Source organism: Oncorhynchus nerka, linkage group LG2 (genome assembly GCF_034236695.1).
Source record: "Oncorhynchus nerka isolate Pitt River linkage group LG2, Oner_Uvic_2.0, whole genome shotgun sequence".
Taxonomy (NCBI): domain Eukaryota; kingdom Metazoa; phylum Chordata; class Actinopteri; order Salmoniformes; family Salmonidae; genus Oncorhynchus; species Oncorhynchus nerka.
In genome coordinates, this window is record NC_088397.1 from 88813487 (window position 1) to 88840133 (window position 26647).

Below are 26647 nucleotides of genomic sequence, written 5' to 3' on the forward strand. Positions count from 1 at the left end.
ATGACTTAAATGTAAATGTAAAATGTCGCAACCCCTATTACCAGCCTGTTCAACCTCTCTTTCATATCGTCTGAGATCCCCAAGGATTGGAAAGCTGCCGCAGTCATCCCCCTCTTCAAAGGGGGAGACACCCTGGACCCAAACTGCTATAGACCTATATCCATCCTGCCCTGCCTATCTAAGGTCTTCGAAAGCCAAGTCAACAAACAGGTCACTGACCATCTCGAATCCCACCGTACCTTCTCCGCTGTGCAATCTGGTTTCCGAGCCGGTCACGGGTGCACCTCAGCCACGCTCAAGGTACTAAACGATATCATAACCGCCATCGATAAAAGACAGTACTGTGCAGCCGTCTTCATCGACCTCGCCAAGGCTTTCGACTCTGTCAATCACCATATTCTTATCGGCAGACTCAATAGCCTCGGTTTCTCGGATGACTGCCTTGCCTGGTTCACCAATTACTTTGCAGACAGAGTTCAGTGTGTCAAATCGGAGGGCATGCTGTCCGGTCCTCTGGCAGTCTCTATGGGGGTGCCACAGGGTTCAATTCTCGGGCCGACTCTTTTCTCTGTATATATCAATGATGTTGCTCTTGCTGCGGGCGATTCCCTGATCCACCTCTACGCAGACGACACCATTCTATATACTTTCGGCCCGTCATTGGACACTGTGCTATCTAACCTCCAAACGAGCTTCAATGCCATACAGCACTCCTTCCGTGGCTTCCAACTGCTCTTAAACGCGAGTAAAACCAAATGCATGCTTTTCAACCGATCGCTGCCTGCACCCGCATGCCCAACTAGCATCACCACCCTGGATGGTTCCGACCTTGAATATGTGGACATCTATAAGTACCTAGGTGTCTGGCTAGACTGCAAACTCTCCTTCCAGACTCACATCAAACATCTCCAATCGAAAATCAAATCAAGAGTCGGCTTTCTATTCCGCAACAAAGCCTCCTTCACTCACGCCGCCAAGCTTACCCTAGTAAAACTGACTATCCTACCGATCCTCGATTTCGCGATGTCATCTACAAAATGGCTTCAACACTCTACTCAGCAAACTGGATGCAGTCTATCACAGTGCCATCCGTTTTGTCACCAAAGCACCTTATACCACCCACCACTGCGACTTGTATGCTCTAGTCGGCTGGCCCTCGCTACATATTCGTCGCCAGACCCACTGGCTCCAGGTCATCTACAAGTCCATGCTAGGTAAAGCTCCGCCTTATCTCAGTTCACTGGTCACGATGGCAACACCCATCCGTAGCACGCGCTCCAGCAGGTGTATCTCACTGATCATCCCTAAAGCCAACACCTCATTTGGCCGCCTTTCGTTCCAGTACTCTGCTGCCTGTGACTGGAACGAACTGCAAAAATCGCTGAAGTTGGAGACTTTTATCTCCCTCACCAACTTCAAACATCAGCTATCCGAGCAGCTAACCGATCGCTGCAGCTGTACATAGTCTATTGGTAAATAGCCCACCCATTTTCACCTACCTCATTCCCATACTGTTTTTATACTGTTTTTTTATTTATTTATTTACTTTTCTGCTCTTTTGCACACCTCTACCTGTACATGACCATCTGATCATTTATCACCCCAGTGTTAATCTGCAAAATTGTATTATTCGCCTACCTCCTCATGCCTTTTGCACACATTGTATATAGACTGCCCATTTTTTTTCTACTGTGTAATTGACTTGTTAATTGTTTACTCCATGTGTAACTCTGTGTTGTCTGTTCACACTGCTATGCTTTATCTTGGCCAGGTCGCAGTTGCAAATGAGAACTTGTTCTCAACTAGCCTACCTGGTTAAATAAAGGTGAAATAAAATAAATTTAAAAAAATCCTTTTCCCATTCAAATCTACCTTTTACTCTCCCTCTTCTTTTCCCACCCCAGACCTGACTGCCTGCTCCCTCTACCCATGTCTCTCTCTCCCAACCCCTCTCTCTCCCAACCCCTCTCTCTCCCAACCCCTCTCTCTTCCACCCATCTATCGCCCACCCCTCTCTCTCCCAACCCCTCTCTCTCCCAACCCCTCTCTCGCCCAACCCCTCTCTCTCCCAACCTCTCTCCCAACCCCTCTTCCTTTTTTCCTCCCTCCACTCTTACCCTCCATCTGACAGCGCAGCTTCTCGAAGGCCTCCGCAGTGACATTGTCGCCGGTTCCCCAGGCCTCCTCATCCTCCGGTAGCTCCAGCTCCTCCTCTTCTCCGGTTGGCAGAGTGTCCGGGCTGGGTCTGTCTGACAGACAGCTCTCTGAGGAACACTCATCATCTCCACCTATATATTGTGTTGGAAAAAAAAATATGCAGAAGACGAATGTATGTTGTTCGCTGCAGCTTATGGAGAATACATTTGCAGTGTATTCTATTCTGTTGTCACGGTGTCCTGTGCAAGCAAACAATAAGGTATAAACTCTTCTCATACCGTGCTGCTGCTTGTACAGGTGGTGTTCTACCATGAACTGCAATTCTGCAGGGAGGGAGAATGTGAGAGAGGTTGTGAGAGAGGTAGAGAGGGAGGGGGAAAATACACAATAAAAAGGTGTATTAGTCAATGTTAATATACTGTACAGTACGCCATTATGAACTGATGAAATCTTCCCCGTCTTTCTGTAACACAGCCTTCTTCAGCGTGTTCATTCGAGTTGAAGCTGCTTGTAATGTAATGGAAGTGACTTAGCCCATATTATTGTGTGGGCGATAAATGTGTTGATTATACCTTTAGAGGTTCACCTAGGTCTCATGATAGGGGCTGTACCAAATGTTTGATATATTATAGCAATTGATTATGCTCATGTTGTATTAATAGAAGGGGAGGGGTTTTAAGACCCCTCCCTCCTTACATTTATAGGGTCCTAGACTACAGATTAACAATATATATACATTATGAGGTTTAATATTGTTTCACAGTACTTTTCTAGTCTCTCTGCCTCTTATGAAGAAACTGTCTGAGAAATGTGTGACTGTGAAGACAGAACTCTGCAGGGGAGTGTAAAAGATAAGAGATTAGTTTGTCATTCCACTGTAAATCAACTTGGACATTTACTGCTAAGCTTTTAGATAGCTATATAAACAAGAGTTTTAGTGTTGAGTTGACATGGTTTTGACGTAGGTAGTGACATCACTAGAGCTGGACTTTGGGTTTAATAAAATAACTTGGGACCTTTTCTTTGATGCAGAACTTACTCAGAAACATGCGTTTATGTTCCTGTTGTCCACTTCTGTCTGCAATTGCATTAATACAGTTTTTTGATTCAATTTAATTAAAGATATTGTCATAATTCACAGATGAGCCAATGATTGACAAGGAATAAGGAAACGAACCCCAACAATACGCACCCTTAATTAGCACACACACACATTTGTGGGAAGGTTGTGGCCAGAGTCATAGGGCTCCTCAAGCCTGCATCCCAAATGGCGCCCTATTCCCCATAGGGCTCTAGTCAAAAGTAGTGCACTATGTTGGGAATAGGGTACTGTTTGGGACACCTAAAGTGTCTTCAGAATGTTTTTACACCCCTTGACTTATTCCACACTTTGTTGTATTACAGCCTGAATTCAAAATTGATTAAATCGTTTTTCTTCTCAACCATCTACACAAAATACCCCATAATGACAAAGTGAAAACATGTTTTATTTTTTTTCCACATTTATTGAAAATTAAATACAAAAACATCTCATTCACATAAGTATTTAATCAATAGTTTGTAGAATCACCTTTGGCAGCGATTACAGCAGTTTTTCTGGGTAAATTTATAAAATAATTCCACATCTGGATTGTGCATAATTTGCCCATTATTATTTTCAAAATTCTTCAAGCTCTGTCAAATTGGTTGTTGATCATTGCTAGACAACCATTTTCAGGTCTTGCCATAGATTGTCTAGTAGATTTAAGTCCCAACTGTAACTTGGCCACTCAGGACATTCACTGTCTTCTTGGTAAACAACTCCAGTGTATATTTGGCCTTGTGTTTTAGGTTATTGTCCTGCTGAAAGGTGAATTAATCTCCCAGTGTCTGATGGAAAGCAGACAGAACAAGGTTTTACTCTAGGATTTTGCCTGTGTTCAGCTCCATTTCATTTATTTTTATTCTGAAAACCTTCCCAGTCCTTAACATTTACAAGCATACCCTTAACATGATGCAGCCACAATCATGCTTGGAAATATGAAGAGTGGTTCTCAGTGATGTGTTCTGTTGGATTTTCCCCAAACTTAACACTTTGTATTCAGGACATAAAGTGAATTTCTTTGCAACATTTTTTCAGTTTTATTTCAGTGCCTTATTGCAAAACAGGATGCATGTTTTGGAATATCTTTATTCTGTACAGGATTCCTTGTTTTCATTAATTTAGGTTAGTATTGCTCAGTTTTGTCCTATCCTAGCCATTGAAAGTGTTACAAAAGTGTTTGTTATGTGTTAAAGCTCTGTTAAAATATGCTTAAAATTATTAAAAGACAAGAAAGCGATTGTGATTGTGTTGAATTTTGTTTGGGAAATAAAGAAAAATATTTTTCATTCAGTAAAGACATTTGTAGACGGCTTAATTTATCGTGTCCCGAGGCACGACCATATCTGTAGTGCTTACCTGAATTCTGATTATTTTCAGGGATACACAACATCCTGAAATATATGTAGATACTGTCTCTTTGTTAAAAAATACTACAATATTTCCCTTGATGGAGTAACGCTGAATGTACAAAAATGGCTCAACTTACCCTACTCTTCCCTACTGTTAGTTTCTCTGATGATAACGTGGCCAAGATCAATGCGCTGTATATTCAGATTCAGTTCCCACTCTATCCCGAAACAGAACATAGACTCCTAAGATAAAGATAAAACTGGAACCAAAATACCTCCTTCTGCAGAAGAACCTTTTCTGAACCCTTTGTTTGGACTGTTGTGTTCATTTCTTTTATCATTTGTCCAGGAGAGACCTACAGAGCCTCCAGGAGAGACCTACAGAGCCTCCAGGAGAGACCTACAGAGCCTCCAGGAGAGACCTACAGAGCCTCCAGGAGAGACCTATAGAGTCTCCAGGAGAGACCTACAGAGCCTCCAGGAGAGACCTACAGAGCCTCCAGGAGAGACCTACAGAGCCTCCAGGAGAGCCTACAGAGCCTCCAGGAGAGACCTACAGAAGCCTTCAGAAAGTCTTCACACCGCTTGACTTATCCCACATTTTGTTATGTTACAATCTGAATTTACAATGGATTAAATTGGGGTCATTGGCTTCCACACAGTACCCCATCATTCTAAAGTGGAATGATGTTTTTCGAAATTCTTACAAATTAATTAAAAATGAAAAGCTGAAATATCTTGGATCATTAAGTATTCAACCCCTTTCTTATGGCAAGCCTAAATAAGTTCAGGAGTAAAAAAAATGTGCTTAACAAGTCACATAATAAGTTGCATGGACTCAAACATGTCGTTTGAATGACTACTTCATCTCAGTACCCCACACATACAATTATCTGTAAGGTCCTTCAGTCGAGCAAGTCATTTCAAACACAGATTCAACCACAAAGGCAATGCCTTTGCCTCTCAAAGAAGGGCACCTATTGGTAAATGGGTAAAAAAACAAAACAGACATTGAATATCTCTTTGAGCATGATGAAGTTATTAATTACACTAAGGATGGTGCATCAATACACCCAGTCACTACAAAGATACAGGCGTTCTTCCTAACTCAGTTGCCGGTGAGGAAGGAAACCGCTCAGGAATTTCACCATGGGGCCAATGGTGACTTTAAAACAAGTACGGAGTTTATTTAGGGATAGGCGTCTCGCTAGCGGGACAAATTCCGGTGACACTGGAGGGTGTGCAATTCAAATAAATAATCATAACAATTATGGATATTAAACCTTTAGGTACATATAAGTGTGTTATATTCACAAATAACGATTAAATATTAACTTTTTGAAACTCTTCCTCTGATTTGTCATCCAAAGGGTCCCAGCTATACCATGTAGTGTCGTTTTGTTTAGTTGGCGCCATTGATTTGAGTAATCCACTCGTTCAACATGCAGAGAAAGGAATCTGAAAATCTACCCCTAAACCTTGTCAAAATACGTTTTTATTCACTCCTCAGATACCCTAAAATGTAATCAAACTATAATATTTCTTATGGAAAGAAGTATGTTCAATAGCACACTGTCTTCATGGCGCACCCAAACATGAATTTCCAAGACTCTGTCCCTGTACTAAAACTGATATTTCTTATTCATTTTTTGAAGTTACAAGCCTGAAACCTTGAACATAGACTGCTGACACCCTGTGGAAGCCATGGGAATTGCATCCAGGTAGCTAATTTTCAATATGACCTTTTACTTGCCTTTCTAAGAGGATGGTCGCTCAAAAACAAAAAATGTGTTGGTTTTTCTTTAGATTCTTTTCCTACCATATTTATTGTGTTATATTCTCATACATTAGCTTAACATTTCTACAAACTTCAAAGTGTTTTCTGTCCAATTGTACCAATTATATGCATATCCTGGCTTCAGGGCCTGATCAACAGGCAGTTTACTTTGGGCACGTCATTCAGGCAGAAATTGAGATTTTTAACATAGAGCAGGCCCTGTCGTTACCTCATTTCCAAGAGATAATGCCTTACATTATGCCTGGGAAGAAAACACTTCCCAGGCGTAATGCAAAAAATGTACAATTTGCTCAAATTCCCATTGGCTCAACCATCAGCTCAACTTACCCAAAGGTCATTGGCTAAACTTACCCCAAGGCAAACATTTAGACTATATTAGCCCACACAGCTACAAGGATGCACTTTAATATTGAAGCTTAGAGAGACCGCAGCTGATGTATAGACCAATCTTAAAATTATCTACTTTGGTTTAGATACATGAAACCTCTAACACAATAAAAGACACCCTGGTTCGAATCCAGGCTGTATCACAACCAGCCGTGATTCGGAGTCCCATAGGGCGGCGCACAATTGACCAAGCGTCTTTCGGGTTTGGCCGGTGTAAGCCGTCATTATAAATGGGAATTTGTTCTTATCTGACTTGGCTAAATAAAGGTTACATTTAAATGTTAAAACATTTTATTTGACTTGGTGAAAATCTGTTTTTTGGACCTAACTTGTTTTTTTTTACTTCACAGATTACACGAAATTATGACCTCTTACTAAATATTTGGTCAAATTATTAATTTTGTGCATGGTTTCCTAGAAACAAGGGTGGCTCAACTTAGCCCACTCTCTTATTTGTTCTGTTTAGGAAGTGAAGAGAGTGCAAACCGAGGACACATTCAGAACTTTGGGCTGACTAACATATTATTAAACTGAAGAAAGTCACACTGCAATAACCCCATGTTTAAATAAGAGCCCATCTTAAATGACTATATTGATGCTCATGTGTTACCTTCTCTACAATTCGTAAGCTACATGACCTCACCTTTCATGGTGGGCGTGCCTCTTGCTCCCTTCCTCCTCTGCCTGGGAGAGTTCAACAGGGCTGCCTGCAACAACATGTCAACATTAATAAGGTAAGCCGGGCCAGAACATCTTCATTTGTCCATGGGTTGTCGTTACTAATGATTTCTCTATAGATGCATTCCATATGAAGTACACAGTTGATTACCTTGTATAACTGGTTAGGAAGACGGTCTTCGTCTATTTCTGTAGGAGGGAAAATAAAAGATGGGTTGTGAATTAAACTGTAACATAAACAAATCCGATGAACTGTGTAGGTTGGCAGGAAGCCTAGTTGTTAAGAGCTTTGGGCCAGTAACCGAAAAGATGCTGATTCGAATCCTGAGACAACTAGGTGCAAAAGTAATTTGATGTCCACTTAACCCTAATTCCTTCTGTTAATCACTCTGTAACAGTGTCTCTGCCAAATGCCTAAAATAAAATGTAAAATGATGAACCCGCACATAGACTTGGCAGGACAGTATAGTCCTATAGTTCTGCCAGTCTACAGCTGTGTTCCAGTATACAGCTGTGTTCCAGTATATAGTCCTATAGTTCTGCCAGTCTACAGCTGTGTTCCAGTATACAGCTGTGTTCCAGTATATAGTCATATAGTTCTGCCAGTATACAGCTGTGTTCCAGTATATAGGCATATAGTTCTGCCAGTCTACAGCTGTGTTCCAGTATATAGTCCTATAGCTCTGCCAGTCTACAGCTGTGTTCCAGTATATAGTCCTATAGTTCTGCTAGACTCCAGAGGGACTCGAAAATGTATGGTGACTAAGGTGACTTTGTGCCAGTCTATGTGTGTGTGTGTGTGTGTGTGCGTGTGTGTGTAAACATGTATGTTGTGTGTGTGTGTGTGTGTGTGCGTGCGTGCGTGCGTGCATGTGTGTGTGTGTGTAATCATGTATGTTGTGTGTGTGTGTGTGTGTGTGTGACCTTGTGCCAGTCAGTCCAGATGGTCTAATGACCCCCTCAGACCTCTGCCTGACGTCAGCAGGACAAGTGGCACTGGATAGTCACAATGCTGACATTACTACAACCACAACCACAGGACTGATCCTAGATTTACAACAACAACCACACACACACACACACAACATACATGTTTATACACACGCACACACACACACACATGCACACAACATACATTTTTACACACACACATACACAACATACATGATTACACACACTCACAGACACACAACATACATGTTTACACAGACACGCACGCACACACACACAGTCTTTTTCTAGGACACCACCACCTTGTTGCCTAGCAACCTAAACATCCCCAGACACCAGTACAGTTCAGTGTGTCTGTGTGTGTCTATGGGTGTGTCCATGCGACCTCCATGCATGTGTGTGTACACTTGAGCATGTTTGTGTGTGTTTGTCTGAGTGTGTGTCTGCATATGAAATGTGAACAGCTCTCCAACCCGCCTGTGATGTGTCTGCATCTGTTTCAACACTCCTCTTGGCACCACATAACAATTCAGCACGTTTTAATATCTACATCAACTGAATAAAAAAATAAAAAATGAACGACTTCTCATAAAAACACACCAAGAAAGCCCCTTTTGATTTTTAACAACGTGTGTTTGTGATGATGCATCAAACATCCATATTTTTAGCAAGTCCCAAGTGTCTGGCCATCAAGATTTTTGTTTCAAAACCATTAAAATAAGTAGGGCAGTGTTCTCTCTCTCTGTCTCTGTCTCTGTCTCTCTCTCTCTCTCTAAAGGGTAAGGGTTACAGCTCAGTGTGTGAATTTGAATAAGCTGAGGGGTCTTCTCCAAACTGACTAGGAGTGAATCTCAAATGGAATCCTATTCTAAAGAGCCTATGTGGTCTCTGCTCAAAAGTAATGCAGGATATAGGGCTCTAGGTGTAACGGGATTCTTCTGTTGAAGGAGAGGCGGACCAAAACGCAGCGTGGTTATTGTGATACATCTTTAATAAAGATGAAAATAGAACAATATACTACAAAAAAAAAAAAGAAACCGTGAAAACCTGGTGTAACAAACACAAAGACAGGAACAATCACCCACAAACCCCAACACCAAACAGGCTACCTAAATATGGTTCCCAATCAGAGACAATGACTAACACCTGCCTCTGATTGAGAACCATATCAGGCCAAACACAGAAACAGACAAACTAGACACACAACATAGAATGCCCACTCAGATCACACCCTGACCAAACAAAACATAGAAACATACAAAGCAAACTATGGTCAGGCTGTGACAATAGGTCAAAAGTAGTAGACTACATTGTAGATCATTTGGTGTTATCTTTTTTATTATAGATTATAGGGTGTTGTCTTTATTATTATAGCCTATAGGGTGTTATCTTTACTACTATAGCCTATAGGGTGTTATCTTTATTATTATAGCCTATAGGGTGTTATCTTTATTATTATGGCCTATAGGGTGTTATCTTTATTATTATAGCCTATAGGGTGTTGTCTTTATTATTATAGCCTATAGGGTGTTATCTTTACTACTATAGCCTATAGGGTGTTATCTTTATTATTATAGCCTACAGGGTGTTATCGTTATTATTATAGCCTATAGGGTGTTGTCTTTATTATTATAGCCTATAGGGTGTTATCTTTACTACTATAGCCTATAGGGTGTTACCTTTATTATTATAGCCTATAGGGTGTTATCATTATTATTATAGCCTATAGGGTGTTATCTTTATTATTATAGCCTATAGGGTGTTATCTTTATTATTATAGCCTATAGGGTGTTATCTTTATTATTATAGCCTATAGGGTGTTATCTTTATTATTATAGCCTATAGGGTGTTATCTTTATTATTATAGCCTATAGGGTGTTATCTTTATTGTTATTTAGTGTTATCTTTATTATTATAGATAATCATGTGTTATCTTTATTATTATAGATCTTTATTATTATTGTCACTCCCTGACCTTAGAGAGCCTTTTTATGTCTCTATTTGGTTTGGTCAGGGTGTGATATGGGGTGGGCATTCTATGTTTTGTTTTCTCAGATTTTCGTTTTCTATGTTTTGGCCGGGTATGGTTCTCAATTCGGGACAGCTGTCTATCGTTGTCTCTGATTGGGAACCGTACTTAGGTAGCCCTTTTCCCTCCTTTCATTGTGGGTAGTTGTCTTTGTTTGTGGCACTACAGCCCTTAAGCTTCATGGTCGTTTTGTATGGTTTATTGTTTTGTTGGCCTCATTTTAAATAAAGGAAAAATGTACGCTCACCACGCTGCGCTTTGGTCCAGTTCTTTCGATGGCCGTGACAATTATAGCCTATAAGTGTTATCTTTCTTACTATAGCCTATAGGATGTCATCTTTATTATTGTATAGGGTGTTCTCTCCCTCTCTCTCTCTCTCTCTCTCTCGACAGGCATCCAGCTACAGCTCACTGTGATACAGATATCAGAGGAGAGTGGTGTGTGTGTGTAGTACGGAACTGTTCTTTGTCTTCAGGGAGAAAATCAGAGACTCAGTTAATCTCCTGTGAATCTCTTTGTTGAGAGAAAGATCCCTAAGATCAAAGACAGAAAAGAGAGTTTATATATAGTCTATAAATACCTATCACAATGACTTAGCAACATTTACTATACCACAACCACCACACACACACACACGCACACACACACACACACACACCAGGGAGGAGAGAGAGAGAGAGAGATTTTTTGTGAGTGAGTATTGTTTATTCTTAAAAAAGTATTGAAATTTAGAGACGGAGAGAGAGAGGTGTCCCACTCTCTTATGACACCAGGGAGAAGAGAGAGACAAAGACAGAGACAGACAGAGAGAGTTGGAGAGAGAGAGAGACAGAGAGAGGAGAGGTATCCCACAAGGAAGGAGAGAGAGAGGAGAGGAGACGAGAGATGGTATCCCACAATGAGAAGAGAGAGAGACGTTTGGTTCCAAATATCAGGAAGGACAGGAGCCATATAAGGATAAGGGGATTAGTTCCGATGGTAAGGAAGGACAGAAGGACAGATGGACTAGAGCCAGATGGGGTTAGGGAACCTAGATCCAGTAGTCATGAATGATAGGAAACACCAAGTGGGAGCACGGACATACTACATTATTGATATGGAAATTACATGCTGTATATACCGTATGTATGACACAGATCTAACCATGGCAACCTGGACATCTAATGTCACAATGAGGAGTAAAAACGTAGGAAGGTAGGAGATGTTGTAATATAAAGGAAGGAGGGTATAGGAGGTATAATATAAAGGAAGGAGGGTAGGGGAGGTATAATATAAAGGTAGGAGGGTAGGGGAGGTATAATATAAAGGAAGGAGGGTAGGGGAGATATAATATAAAGGAAGGAGGGTAGGGGAGGTATAATATACAGGAAGGAGGGTAGGGGAGATATAATATAAAGGTAGGAGGGTAGGGGAGATATAATATAAAGGAAGGAGGGTAGGGGAGATATAATATAAAGGAAGGAGGGTAGGGGAGGTATAATATAAAGGAAGGAGGGTAGGGGAGGTATAATATAAAGGAAGGAGGGTAGGGGAGGTATAATATAAAGGTAGGAGGGTAGGGGAGATATAATATAAAGGAAGGAGGGTAGGGGAGATATAATATAAAGGAAGGAGGGTAGGGAGATATAATATAAAGATAGGAGGGTAGGGGAGATATAATATAAAGGAAGGAGGGTAGGGGAGGTATAATATAAAGGTAGGAGGGTAGGAGAGGTATAATATAAAGGAAGGAGGGTAGGGGAGGTATAATATAAAGGAAGGAGGGTAGGGAGGTATAATATAAAGGAAGGAGGGTAGGGTAGGGAGGTATAATATAAAGGTAGGAGGGTATAGGAGGTATAATATAAAGGAAGGAGGGTAGGGGAGATATAATATAAAGGAAGGAGGGTAGGGGAGGTATAATATAAAGGTAGGAGGGTAGGGGAGATATAATATAAAGGAAGGAGGGTAGGGGACGGGAGGTATAATATAAAGGAAGGAGGGTAGGGGACGGGAGGTATAATATAAAGGAAGGAGGGTAGGGGAGGTATAATATAAAGGAAGGAGGGTAGGGGAGGTATAATATAAAGGAAGGAGGGTAGGGTAGGGGAGGTATAATATAAAGGTAGGAGGGTATAGGAGGTATAATATAAAGGAAGGAGGGTAGGGGAGGTATAATATAAAGGTAGGAGGGTAGGGGAGGTATAATATAAAGGAAGGAGGGTAGGGGGTATAATATAAAGGAAGGAGGGTAGGGGAGGTATAATATAAAGGAAGGAGGGTAGGGGAGGTATAATATAAAGGAAGGAGGGTAGGGGAGGTATAATATAAAGGAAGGAGGGTAGGGGAGGTATAATATAAAGGAAGGAGGGTAGGGGAGGTATAATATACAGGAAGGAGGGTAGGGGATATATAATATAAAGGAAGGAGGGTAGGGGAGGTATAATATAAAGGTAGGAGGGTAGGGGAGATATAATATAAAGGAAGGAGGGTAGGGAGATATAATATAACGGTAGGAGGGTAGGGGAGATATAATATAAAGGAAGGAGGGTAGGGGAGATATAATATAAAGGAAGGAGGGTAGGGGACGGGAGGTATAATATAAAGGAAGGAGGGTAGGGGAGGTATAATATAAAGGAAGGAGGGTAGGGGAGGTATAATATAAAGGAAGGAGGGTAGGGGAGGTATAATATACAGGAAGGAGGGTAGGGGATATATAATATAAAGGAAGGAGGGTAGGGGAGATATAATATAAAGGAAGGAGGGTAGGGAGGTATAATATAAAGGTAGGAGGGTAGGGGAGATATAATATAAAGGTAGGAGGGTAGGGGAGGTATAATATAAAGGTAGGAGGGTAGGGGAGATATAATATAAAGGAAGGAGGGTAGGGGAGGTATAATATAAAGGTAGGAGGGTAGGGGAGATGTAATATAAAGGTAGGAGGGTAGGGAGGTATAATATAAAGGTAGGAGGGGAGCGGAGATATAATATAAAGGTAGGAGGGTAGGGAGGTATAATATAAAGGAAGGAGGGGAGGGAGGTATAATATAAAGGAAGGAGGGTAGGGGAGATATAATATAAAGGAAGGAGGGTATGGGAGGTATAATATAAAGGAAGGAGGGTAGGGGAGATATAATATAAAGGAAGGAGGGTAGGGGAGATATAATATAAAGGAAGGAGGGTAGGGGAGGTATAATATAAAGGAAGGAGGGTAGGGGAGATATAATATAAAGGTAGGAGGGTAGGGGAGATATAATATAAAGCAAGGAGGGTAAGGGAGGTATAATATAAAGGAAGGAGGGTAGGGGAGATATAATATAAAGGAAGGAGGGTAGGGAGATATAATATAAAGGTAGGAGGGTAGGGGAGGTATAATATAAAGGTAGGAGGGTAGGGGAGATATAATATAAAGGAAGGAGGGTAGGGGAGCTATTATATAAAGGTAGGAGGGTAGGGGAGGTATAATATAAAGGTAGGAGGGTAGGGGAGGTATAATATAAAGGTAGGAGGGTAGGGGAGATATAATATAAAGGTAGGAGGGTAGGGGAGGTATAATATAAAGGTAGGAGGGTAGGGGAGGTATAATATAAAGGTAGGAGGGTAGGGGAGGTATAATATAAAGGTAGGAGGGTAGGGGAGATATAATATAAAGGAAGGAGGGTAGGGGAGATATAATATAAAGGTAGGAGGGTAGGGGAGATATAATATAAAGGTAGGAGGGTAGGGGAGATATAATATAAAGGAAGGAGGGTAGGGGAGATATAATATAAAGGAAGGAGGGTAGGGGACGGGAGGTATAATATAAAGGTATGAGGGTAGGGGAGATATAATATAAAGGTAGGAGGGTAGGGGAGATATAATATAAAGGAAGGAGGGTAGGGGAGATATAATATAAAGGAAGGAGGGTAGGGAGATATAATATAAAGGTAGGAGGGTAGGGGAGATATAATATAAAGGAAGGAGGGTATGGGGAGATATAATATAAAGGAAGGAGGGTAGGGGAGGTATAATATAAAGGTAGGAGGGTAGGGGAGGTATAATATAAAGGTAGGAGGGTAGGGGAGGTATAATATAAAGGTAGGAGGGTAGGGGAGATATAATATAAAGGAAGGAGGGTAGGGGAGGTATAATATAAAGGTAGGAGGGTAGGGGAGATATAATATAAAGGAAGGAGGGTAGGGAGATATAATATAAAGGAAGGAGGGTAGGGGACGGGAGGTATAATATAAAGGTATGAGGGTAGGGAGATATAATATAAAGGTAGGAGGGTAGGGGAGATATAATATAAAGGAAGGAGGGTAGGGGAGATATAATATAAAGGAAGGAGGGTAGGGGAGATATAATATAAAGGAAGGAGGGTATGGGGAGATATAATATAAAGGAAGGAGGGTAGGGGAGGTATAATATAAAGGTAGGAGGGTAGGGGAGGTATAATATAAAGGTAGGAGGGTAGGGGAGATATAATATAAAGGTAGGAGGGTAGGGGAGGTATAATATAAAGGTAGGAGGGTAGGGGAGGTATAATATAAAGGTAGGAGGGTAGGGGAGGTATAATATAAAGGTAGGAGGGTAGGGGAGATATAATATAAAGGAAGGAGGGTAGGGGAGATATAATATAAAGGTAGGAGGGTAGGGGAGATATAATATAAAGGTAGGAGGGTAGGGGAGATATAATATAAAGGAAGGAGGGTAGGGGAGATATAATATAAAGGAAGGAGGGTAGGGGACGGGAGGTATAATATAAAGGTATGAGGGTAGGGGAGATATAATATAAAGGTAGGAGGGTAGGGGAGATATAATATAAAGGAAGGAGGGTAGGGGAGATATAATATAAAGGAAGGAGGGTAGGGGAGATATAATATAAAGGTAGGAGGGTAGGGGAGATATAATATAAAGGAAGGAGGGTATGGGGAGATATAATATAAAGGAAGGAGGGTAGGGGAGGTATAATATAAAGGTAGGAGGGTAGGGGAGGTATAATATAAAGGTAGGAGGGTAGGGGAGGTATAATATAAAGGTAGGAGGGTAGGGGAGATATAATATAAAGGAAGGAGGGTAGGGGAGGGATAATATAAAGGTAGGAGGGTAGGGGAGATATAATATAAAGGAAGGAGGGTAGGGAGATATAATATAAAGGAAGGAGGGTAGGGGACGGAGGTATAATATAAAGGTATGAGGGTAGGGGAGATATAATATAAAGGTAGGAGGGTAGGGGAGATATAATATAAAGGAAGGAGGGTAGGGGAGATATAATATAAAGGAAGGAGGGTAGGGGGAGATATAATATAAAGGAAGGAGGGTATGGGGAGATATAATATAAAGGAAGGAGGGTAGGGAGGTATAATATAAAGGTAGGAGGGTAGGGGAGGTATAATATAAAGGTAGGAGGGTAGGGGAGATATAATATAAAGGTAGGAGGGTAGGGGAGGTATAATATAAAGGTAGGAGGGTAGGGGAGGTATAATATAAAGGTAGGAGGGTAGGGGTGGTATATGATAAAGGTAGGAGGGTAGGGAGATATAATATAAAGGAAGGAGGGTAGGGGAGGTATAATATAAAGGTAGGAGGGTAGGGGAGATATAATATAAAGGTATGAGGGTAGGGGAGATATAATATAAAGGAAGGAGGGTAGGGGAGATATAATATAAAGGAAGGAGGGTAGGGGAGATATAATATAAAGGTAGGAGGGTAGGGGAGATATAATATAAAGGAAGGAGGGTATGGGGAGATATAATATAAAGGAAGGAGGGTAGGGGAGGTATAATATAAAGGAAGGAGGGTAGGGGAGATATAATATAAAGGTAGGAGGGTAGGGGAGGTATAATATAAAGGTAGGAGGGTAGGGGAGGTATAATATAAAGGTAGGAGGGTAGGGGAGATATAATATAAAGGAAGGAGGGTAGGGGACGGGAGGTATAATATAAAGGTAGGAGGGTAGGGGAGATATAATATAAAGGTAGGAGGGTAGGGGAGGTATAATATAAAAGTAGGAGGGTAGGGGAGATATAATATAAAGGTAGGAGGGTAGGGGAGGTATAATATAAAGGTAGGAGGGTAGGGGAGGTATAATATAAAGGTAGGAGGGTAGGGGAGATATAATATAAAGGAAGGAGGGTAGGGGAGGTATAATATACAGGAAGGAGGGTAGGGGTTATATAATATAAAGGTAGGAGGGTAGGGGAGATATAATATAAAGGAAGGAGGGTAGGGGAGATATAATATAAAGGTAGGAGGGTAGGGGAGCTATAATATAAAGGTAGGAGGGTAGGGGAGATATAATATAAAGGTAGGAGGGTAGGGGAGGTATAATATACAGGAAGGAGGGTAGGGGAGGTATAATATAAAGGTAGGAGGGTAGGGGAGCTATAATATAAAGGTAGGAGGGTAGGGGAGCTATAATATAAAGGTAGGAGGGTAGGGGAGGTATAATATACAGGAAGGAGGGTAGGGGAGGTATAATATAAAGGTAGGAGGGTAGGGGAGGTATAATATAAAGGTAGGAGGGTAGGGGAGGTATAATATAAAGGAAGGAGGGTAGGGGAGATATAATATAAAGGTAGGAGGGTAGGGGAGGTATAATATAAAGGTATGAGGGTAGGGGAGATATAATATAAAGGTAGGAGGGTAGGGGAGATATAATATAAAGGTAGGAGGGTAGGGGAGATATAATATAAAGGTAGGAGGGTAGGGGAGGTATAATATAAAGGTAGGAGGGTAGGGGAGATATAATATAAAGGTAGGAGGGTAGGGGAGGTATAATATAAAGGTAGGAGGGGAGGGGAGATATAATATAAAGGAAGGAGGGTAGGGGAGATATAATATAAAGGAAGGAGGGTAGGGGGGGTATAATATAAAGGAAGGAGGGGAGGGGAGGTATAATATACAGGAAGGAGGGTAGGGGAGGTATAATATACAGGAAGGAGGGGAGGGGAGGTATAATATAAAGGAAGGAGGGTAGGGGAGATATAATATAAAGGAAGGAGGGTAGGGGACGGGAGGTATAATATAAAGGTAGGAGGGTAGGGGAGGTATAATATAAAGGTAGGAGGGTAGGGGAGATATAATATAACTAGATTATAATACATAATAAATTGCTTCACTGTGTGTCCGCCTCTGCATTGCTGCTCTATGGAGTTTTACGCTGAGTCCTTTTTACTTTGTGATGACTGCTAATGTTAAAGGTCTTTATAAAATACGTTTGATTGATTGATCTGCTGCCAGCGGACCAGTAGACTGAAGACGGGCAGAAGACACATTTCAGTTCTACACAATAATGGACACTAGAGTTGGCCCATGTATTAAAGTGAATAAGATGCTATTTAGTTACCTGGAGAAGACTGGTCACTGGAAGCTACCAGAGTAGCAGGGGTGGGCCGACGTCTTCTGATCTGGAGAGAAACAGACAGAACTGACATCAGTATTCAAGAACTCGAGAAAAAGTACATAAGAAACCAAGAAAAACACAAGATTTTGTGGTGGTGGTGTTTGCTTAGAGATAGAATTAAGATGTGTTGTGGGGTTAAAAAAAGACTCCAACAACAGTATTGCACCCACACAAACAGCTGACCTCATCCTCAACTCCCTCAGTTGCACAGACACACACACGTACACACACACCAGCGGTTCTGAGCTGTAGCTGCCAGCCTTGCTGAGTAAGGACGAACGACATGTGAGGTCCAATCCTAATTTTGTTTCTAAATGCTGAAATCTGCAATTACAAAACAGTCTAGTTGGCTTTCTGTTCACTGCTCTGACGACGAGCTCATGTCTGAAGGAGACGACACCTGCGAGGGTAAAAAAACAAACACGCCCTGTTAAAGAACTCTTTTTATTTTTAAAATATTTTTTATATATATTGACTTTCAATGTCACACACTGTTATTTATGTGTATCTTGTACTGGAGTGACAAAAACAGTCAGCACCATGATGATAGTTTTAGAGGCAGAGTTAGGAGAGCTTCTTCACCTGCTGTTTATCACTATTTTTCTCTGATTTAAGTATAGCCTACATGTAAGGAAGACAAGATGGAATTCATAGAACAACACAGTAGCAAAACTCCTAACCCAACCTCGGTTGGGATGCGAAACAGTCTACACGCAGAAACAAGAAACGGAGGCTGAGTTCACACAGGCAGCCCAATTCTGATGTTTTTATTGGCGAAAGAGCTGATCCGATTGGGTCAAAAGACCAATTAGTGGGAAAAGATCATAATTGGGGCAGCCTGTGTAAACACAGCCTCTGAAAATCTTTGAAATGCATATGTTACTACTGAAGAAAATGCTTACCTAATGAGAGTCTTGCTCTGCTTTCTTAGTTAATGATAAGGGTTTATTTAATAGGGACTCATTATGGGATTCGATGTTTTCTCCTTGATGACGTACTGCTCACCAGTCAATGTTATCTCCTTGATGACACACTGTTGCTCACTAGCCAATGTTATCTCCTTCATAATACACTGCTCATTAGTCAATGTTATCCCCTTGATGACAGACTGCTGCTCACTAGCCAATGTTATCTCCTTCATAATACACTGCTCATTAGTCAATGTTATCACCTTGAATGACACACTGCTCATTAAATCAAATCAAATCAAATCAAATGTTATTTGTCACATACACATGGTTAGCAGATGTTAATGCGAGTGTAGCGAAATGCTTGTGCTTCTAGTTCCGACAATGCAGTGATAACCAACAAGTAATCTAACTAACAATTCCAAAACTACTGTCTTATACACAGTGTAAGGGGATAAAGAATATGTACATAAGGATATATGAATGAGTGACGGTACAGAGCAGCATACAGTAGATGGTATCGAGTACAGTATATACATATGAGATGAGAATGTAGACAAAGTAAACAAAGTGGCATAGTTAAAGTGGCTAGTGATACATGTATTACATAAGGATGCAGTCGATGATGTAGAGTACAGTATATACGTATGTATATGAGATGAATAATGTAGGGTAAGTAACATTATATAAGGTAGCATTATTTAAAGTGGCTAGTGATATATTTACAACATTTCCCATCAATTCCCATTATTAAAGTGGCTGGAGTTGGGTCAGTGTCAATGACAGTGTGTTGGCAGCAGCCACTCAATGTTAGTGGTGGCTGTTTAACAGTCTGATGGCCTTGAGATAGAAGCTGTTTTTCAGTCTCTCGGTCCCAGCTTTGATGCACCTGTACTGACCTCGCCTTCTGGATGATAGCGGGGTGAACAGGCAGTGGTTCGGGTGGTTGATGTCCTTGATGATCTTTATGGCCTTCCTGTAACATCGGGTGGTGTAGGTGTCCTGGAAGGCAGGTAGTTTGCCCCCGGTGATGCGTTGTGCAGACCTCAACTACCCTCTGGAGAGCCTTACGGTTGAGGGCGGAGCAGTTGCCGTACCAGGCGGTGATACAGCCCGCCAGGATGCTCTCGATTGTGCATCTGTAGAAGTTTGTGAGTGCTTTTGGTGACAAGCCAAATTTCTTCAGCCTCCTGAGGTTGAAGAGGCGCTGCTGCGCCTTCTTCACGACGCTGTCAGTGTGAGTGGACCAATTCAGTTTGTCTGTGATGTGTATGCCGAGGAACTTAAAACTTGCTACACTCTCCACTACTGTTCCATCGATGTGGATAGGGGGGTGTTCCCTCTGCTGTTTCCTGAAGTCCACAATCATCTCCTTAGTTTTGTTGACGTTGAGTGTGAGGTTATTTTCCTGACACCACACTCCGAGGGCCCTCACCTCCTCCCTGTAGGCCGTCTCGTCGTTGTTGGTAATCAAGCCTACCACTGTTGTGTCGTCCGCAAACGTTATCTCATTGAATGACACACTCATGCTCACTAGTCAATGTTATCTCTTTGATGACGCACTGCTCATTAGTCAACGTTATCTCCTTGAATGACACACTGCTCATTGGTCAATGTTATCTCTTTGATGACGCACTGCTCATTAGTCAATGTTATCTCCTTGAATGACACACTCCTGCTCAGTCAATGTTTTTTTTGGGCACCAAAGAAAACAAATGATAAACAACAACACATTTAAACGATGTGCAGGTGTGGTTGGAAGCCCAAGGGTTGAAATGAAAACCACACCACAAACAAGGTTTGTTACAACAGATGACAAAACCTACTAATTATAAATATATAAATTAATTGATCAGTAAAAATGTTTTGTTTAAATGTGTGTGCACATGTGTGCATGTGAGTGTGTGAGAGAGAGTAAGGCTATATGGAGGAGATTACTGAGTAGTTTGGTTCATCAGACTGACCTCCAGTTTTCTCTTGACGTTATTGAGGGAGATTGAGGTTTTGGCATAATAATTCCATAGTATGGTACCTCTGTGTGTTATCTCCTTGATGACACACTGCTAATTGGGTATGCAGACTAAAAGAGGATTCATTTCCTTTCACACACAACCAGAGAAAGACTGTGTATAAGAAGCAACATCTCTCTTTCTTTTGGTCTTTCACACCAGATGGAAAGTGATTATATTAACCTGTGGTTGCGTGTTCCCTTGCATTTGCGTGTGTGTGTGTGTGTGTGTGTACCATATCTTATGCTACACACACACATTATTCCATACTTACTATACCATACCGCGATACCATACCATACCATATCTTACCATACCCTACCATACCTCAATACCACACCATATCTTACCATGCTATACCTCAATACCATACCATATCTTACCATGCTATGCCTCAATACCATACCATATCTTACCATACCATGCCATACCATACCTCAATACCACAACATACCTTAATACCATAACATATCTTACCATACCATACCTGAATACCAATACCATATCTTACCATGCTATACCTCAATACCATACCATATCTTACCATACCATGCCATACCATACCTCAATACCACAACATACCTTAATACCACAACATATCTTACCATACCATACCATACCTTAATACCAATACCATATCTTACCATGCTATACCTCAATACCATACCATACCATACTATACCTCAACACCATACCATATCTTATCATACTATACCTCAACACCATACCATATCTTACCATGCTATACCTCAATACCATACCATACCATACTATACCTCAACACCATACCATATCTTATCATACTATACCTCAACACCATACCATATCTTACCATGCTATACCTCAATACCATACCATATCTTATCATACTATACCTCAATACCATACCATATCTTACCATACCTCAATACCATACCATATCTTACCATACCTCAACACCATACCATATCTTATCACACAATACCTCAGTCACCAGTATACTTTTATTTACAAAGCCATTTGGGGTTAACAACCATTTTATTTGAGATTTGACATCTCTTTTTCAAAAGCGTCCTGGCCAAGATAGGCAGCACCAAGTCATTACACAATTACAGACAGACAACATGAAAAACTACAAGTAATCTAGTAAAAACCATAGAATTCACAAGAGTATAACAAAATTATAAAACAGCAAATTAAAAACATTGACAAGTCAGGGAATCAGTCTCAAGATCATTCATCAGTGATTTATAAATACCAATCGGGTAAGTCCTTCCAGTTTGATGAGTACATAAAAACCCATTTACCAAATTTAGTTTGGACATTTGGAACAGTTAGCAGGATAAAGTCCAGCGAACGAAGAGAGTACCCACCACATTTCTGAACAATAAAAATGCCCAAATAAAAAGGTAGTAAACACAAAATGGCTTTGTAAATAAAAGTATACCAGTGCCTGAGCCTACGAGTGACTAGAGAAGGCCAGCCAACCCTGGTATACAAAGTGCAGTGGTGCGTAAGGATTTTGCAGTTTAAAATAAATCTCAAAGTGCCATGGTAAAGGGTGTCAATTGATCTCAAACACTGAGGGGAATAATTCATATATAAAATATCCCCATAGTCTAGAAAAGGCATAAATATAGCTGATACTCGCCTCCTTCTGGCTTCAAAAGAAAAACAGGTCTTATTCCTAAAATAAAATCACAATTTCAGCTTCAATTTTTGTGTAAATTGTTGAATGTGCGATTTAAAAGAGAGGCCTTCATCAATTAAAATTCCAAGATATTTATATGAGGTTACAGTCTCAATCTCCTTGCCCTGACAGGTAGTAATAGGTGAAAGGTTCAGAGGTCTATTTCTTGCTTTAGAAAACACCATTAGTTTAGTTTTGTCAGTATTGAGGATAAGCTTCAATTGACACAAGGTTATGTTGAACAGTATAAAAAGCATTTTGTAAGTTCTGGAAAGATTTTGTAAGAGACGAGGCACAACAGTAAATAACAGTACCATCCGCATTAAAAATGAAGTTGAGCATTTTGGACATTTTTGTCTAAATTGTTAATATAAATAGTGAATAAGAGAGGACCAGGTGCAGAGCCTTGGGGCACACCATTACTGACAGACAATTTAACCGTCATGAGTGCACTGAGTTCTATCAGACAGATAGTTAGCAAACCATGTAACTGCATGCTCTGAAAGACCTACACTCGACAACCTCTGCCTTAGTATAGCATGATCAACTGTATCAAAAGCCTTAGAGAGATCAATAAAAAGTGAGACACAGTGCTGTTTTTTGTCAAGTGCTTCGGTGATATCATTTAAAACCTTCATGGCTGCTGTAATTGTGCTATGCTTCTTCCTGAAGTCCGATTGGTACATTGATAAAATAGAGTTAGTATATAAAAACTCTTTTAGCTGTTCACTCACAAGGGTTTCAAGTATTTTCACCAGGTGTGACAGCTTTGAGATTGGCCTATAATTATTTAAAACAGTTGGATCTCCCCCTTTTAAAAGTGGTAGGACAAATGCTGATTTCCAGATCTTTGGAATTTCATTACATTCCAGGGTTAGATTGAACAGATATGTAAGTGGTTCAGCTATGAAATCAGCTGCCAGATTTAAAAAGCAGGGATCCAAAAGATCAGGACCTGCAGGCTTTCTCTGATCTAACGATTTCAGGGCTTTATGTACCACCTGCACTGAGAATGGCAGAAAGCTACAAGTTTGACCAGCTCTCACTGGTTCATCCACACAGGGTTCTACAGAGACAGAGGACACTGAATCAAACAGCCTACCAGATGATGCAAAGTCCTCAGTGAAACAATTCAGCAATCCAGTTTTGTCATATACAGCAACAAAGTCCTTCAATACACATGACAGTAATTCATCAACATTACTGATACCAGACATAGACTTAATAGCCTTCCAAAACTTTCTAGGGTCATTCAGGTTATCAGTGGTAACAGACATAAAATATTCAGACTTGGTCTTCCTGAGAAGAAAATAACAATGGTTTCGTAACTGCCTAAAAAATAAGCCAATCAGCATCAGAACATGATTTCCTTGCTTTAGCCCAGGCTAGATTATGGTCGTGAATAATATTAGACAGCTCAGAAGAAAACCATGGATTATCCCGCCCTTTAACCCTGAACCTGCGGAATGGGGCCTGTTTGTTTACTATTTGGGAAAAACCATCATGAAAGAATTTCCAGACAGTTTCCACATCAGGGATAAACTCAATCTGCTCCAGTCAAAATAAAACAAATCATTAAAACTCTTCAAATGTCTCTTACGAATAAAACGTGGGTTTGTCGATGGAACCTTAGTATTTCTAACCGTAACAACAGCACAATGGTCACTTAAATCATTACAAAAAACACCAACCGCAGAATATTTATGTGGAACATTTGTCAATATCAAATCAATCAGGGGTTCTTTTTAGGGGCATTTAAGTTTTGGGCGAGTGGGTGAGTTAATCAACTAGGTAAGATTCATAGAATTACAAACATTCTTAAATCATCAGACACTGGCTTTAACCAACACCAGTTGAGATCACCAATCAAGATCATTTCACTGTAAAGATGTTTAGACAGAAGGTTCATCAGAGAAGAAAATACATCACCGAGAGCAGAGGAGAGTCTATAACAGCCAATCAATCTTCCTGTCTGGGTTGGCGCCCCCCCTTGGGTTGTGCCGTGGCGGAGATCTTTGTGGGCTATACTCGGCCTTGCCTCAGGATGGTAAGTTGGTGGTTGAAGATATCCCTCTAGTGGTGTGGGGGCTGTGCTTTGGCAAAGTGGGTGGGGTTATATCCTTCCTGTTTGGCGCTGTCCGGGGGTACCTGTCTCATTCTCCAGTATTTATGCTTCAGTAATTTATGTGTCGGGGGGCTAGGGTCAGTTTGTTATATCTGGAGTACTTCTCCTGTCTTATCCGGTGTCCTGTGTGAATTTAAGTATCCTCTCTCTAATTCTCTCTTCTCTCTTTCTTTCTTTCTCTCTCTCGGAGGACCTGAGCCGTAGGACCATGCCTCAGGACTACCTGGCATGATGACTCCTGGCTGTCTCCAGTCCAACTGGCCGTGCTGCTGCTCCAGTTTCAAATGTTCTGCCTGCGGCTATGGAATCCTGACCTGTTCACCAGACGTGCTACCTTGTCCCTGAACTATTATTTGACCATGCTGGTCATTTATGAACATTTCAACATCTTGGCCATGTTCTGTTATAATCTCCACCCGGCACAGCCAGAAGAGGCCACCCCTCATAGCCTGGTTCCTCTCTAGGTTTCTTCCTAGGTTTTGGCCTTTCTAGGGAGTTTTTCCTAGCCAACGTGCTTCAACACCTGCATTGCTTGCTGTTTGGAGTTTTAGGCTGGGTTTCTGTACAGCACTTTGAGATATCAGCTGATGTACGAAGGGCTATATAAATAATTTTGATTTGATTTGATCTTACCATACCGTACCTCAATTCCATACCATATCTTACCATACCATACTTCAATATCATACCATATCTTACCATACCATCCTTCAATATCATACCATATCTTACCTTACCCTACCATACCATACCTCAATTCCATACCATACCATATCTTACCATACCATACCTCAATACCATACCATACCTTAATACCATACCATATCTCAATACATACCATATCTTACCATACCATACCGCACTACCATACCATACCATATCTTACCATACTATACCTCAACACCACACCATATCTTACCATACAATTCCTCAAAACCATACCTTAATACCATACCATATCTTACCATACTATACGTTAATACCATACTATATCATACCATACCATAATACCATAACATATCTTGCCATACTTGACCATACCATAATACCTTACCATATCTTACCATACCTTAAAGCATACCATACTATAACTTAATTCCACACCATAGTCCTGGTAACCCCAGGGGGTGCACATTTTAGTGTTTGTCCTAGCACTACCCACCTGATTCAAATAACAATTCAAATCATTATTTGAGTCCGCTGTGAAGTGCTAGTGCAAAAATCAAAACGTGCACCTAGGGGGGGCCTCAGGACCGAGTTTGGGAAACGCTGTATTAATACCATACCAAGCCCTCGTAGCGGCTCTCATCAACACACACACACACACACACACACACACACACACACACACACACACACACACACACACACACACACACACACACACACACACACACACACACACACACACACACCACTGCCCCCAGAGCCTTAATCCATCCCTTTTTCCTTTCAGCTCTTTCTCCTTCACATTCAACACTGCATAACTCACAAATTGAGAAGAAAAGAGAGAAAGCCATAGATTCTGTTATTGTTGCTTCTGTAAAAGAAGTGTCAAATATGAAGAGATTCCAGCTCTTCTGATGGATCGACCAGAGTAACAATAGAATGAATTGAACTGGCTGATTCACATGGAGCACCATACTCCTCTCTCGGATTCATATGCAATATTGCTCCCCATTATAACAAAAGACGATCCATCTATGTCCTGACGTTTTTAATCTAATGTTCCCATGTTGTATCAAATAAAATAAAATAAAACGTTATTTGTCACAAGCACTGAATACAACAGGTGTAGACTTTACAGTGAAATGCTTACTTACAAGCCCTTAACCAACAATGCAGTTTTCAGAAAAATTGGTGTTAAGAAAGCTTAATGATGTACTGGGCCGTACGCACTACCCTCTGTAGTGCCTTGTGGATAGAGTCCGATCAGTTGACATACCAGGCGGTGATGCAACCAGTGCTCTTGATGGTGCACCTGTACAACTTTTGAGGATTTGAAGACCCATGCCAAATCTTTTCAGTCTCCTGAGGGGGTATAGGTGTTATCGTGCCCTCTTCACGACTGTCTTGGTGTGTTTGGACCATGATAATTTGTTGATGTGGACATCAAGGAACTTGAAGCTCTCAACCTGG

At 41.0% G+C, this 26647-nt stretch overlaps 1 protein-coding gene across 1 annotated transcript in view; it reads right to left on the minus strand.

The window, feature by feature from the left end:
• The window catches only part of LOC135561898 (protein phosphatase 1 regulatory subunit 1A-like), a 78285-nt gene that overhangs the window by 17474 nt on the left and 34164 nt on the right, over window positions 1-26647 (minus strand). The window contains exons 2-6 of the mRNA XM_065004210.1: window positions 17741-17801; window positions 7605-7642; window positions 7419-7482; window positions 2436-2480; window positions 2118-2288 (exon numbers count right to left, since the gene is read on the minus strand). Coding sequence (XP_064860282.1) covers window positions 2118-2288; window positions 2436-2480; window positions 7419-7482; window positions 7605-7642; window positions 17741-17801 — 379 coding nt within the window. The remainder of the gene's footprint in view (window positions 1-2117; window positions 2289-2435; window positions 2481-7418; window positions 7483-7604; window positions 7643-17740; window positions 17802-26647) is intronic.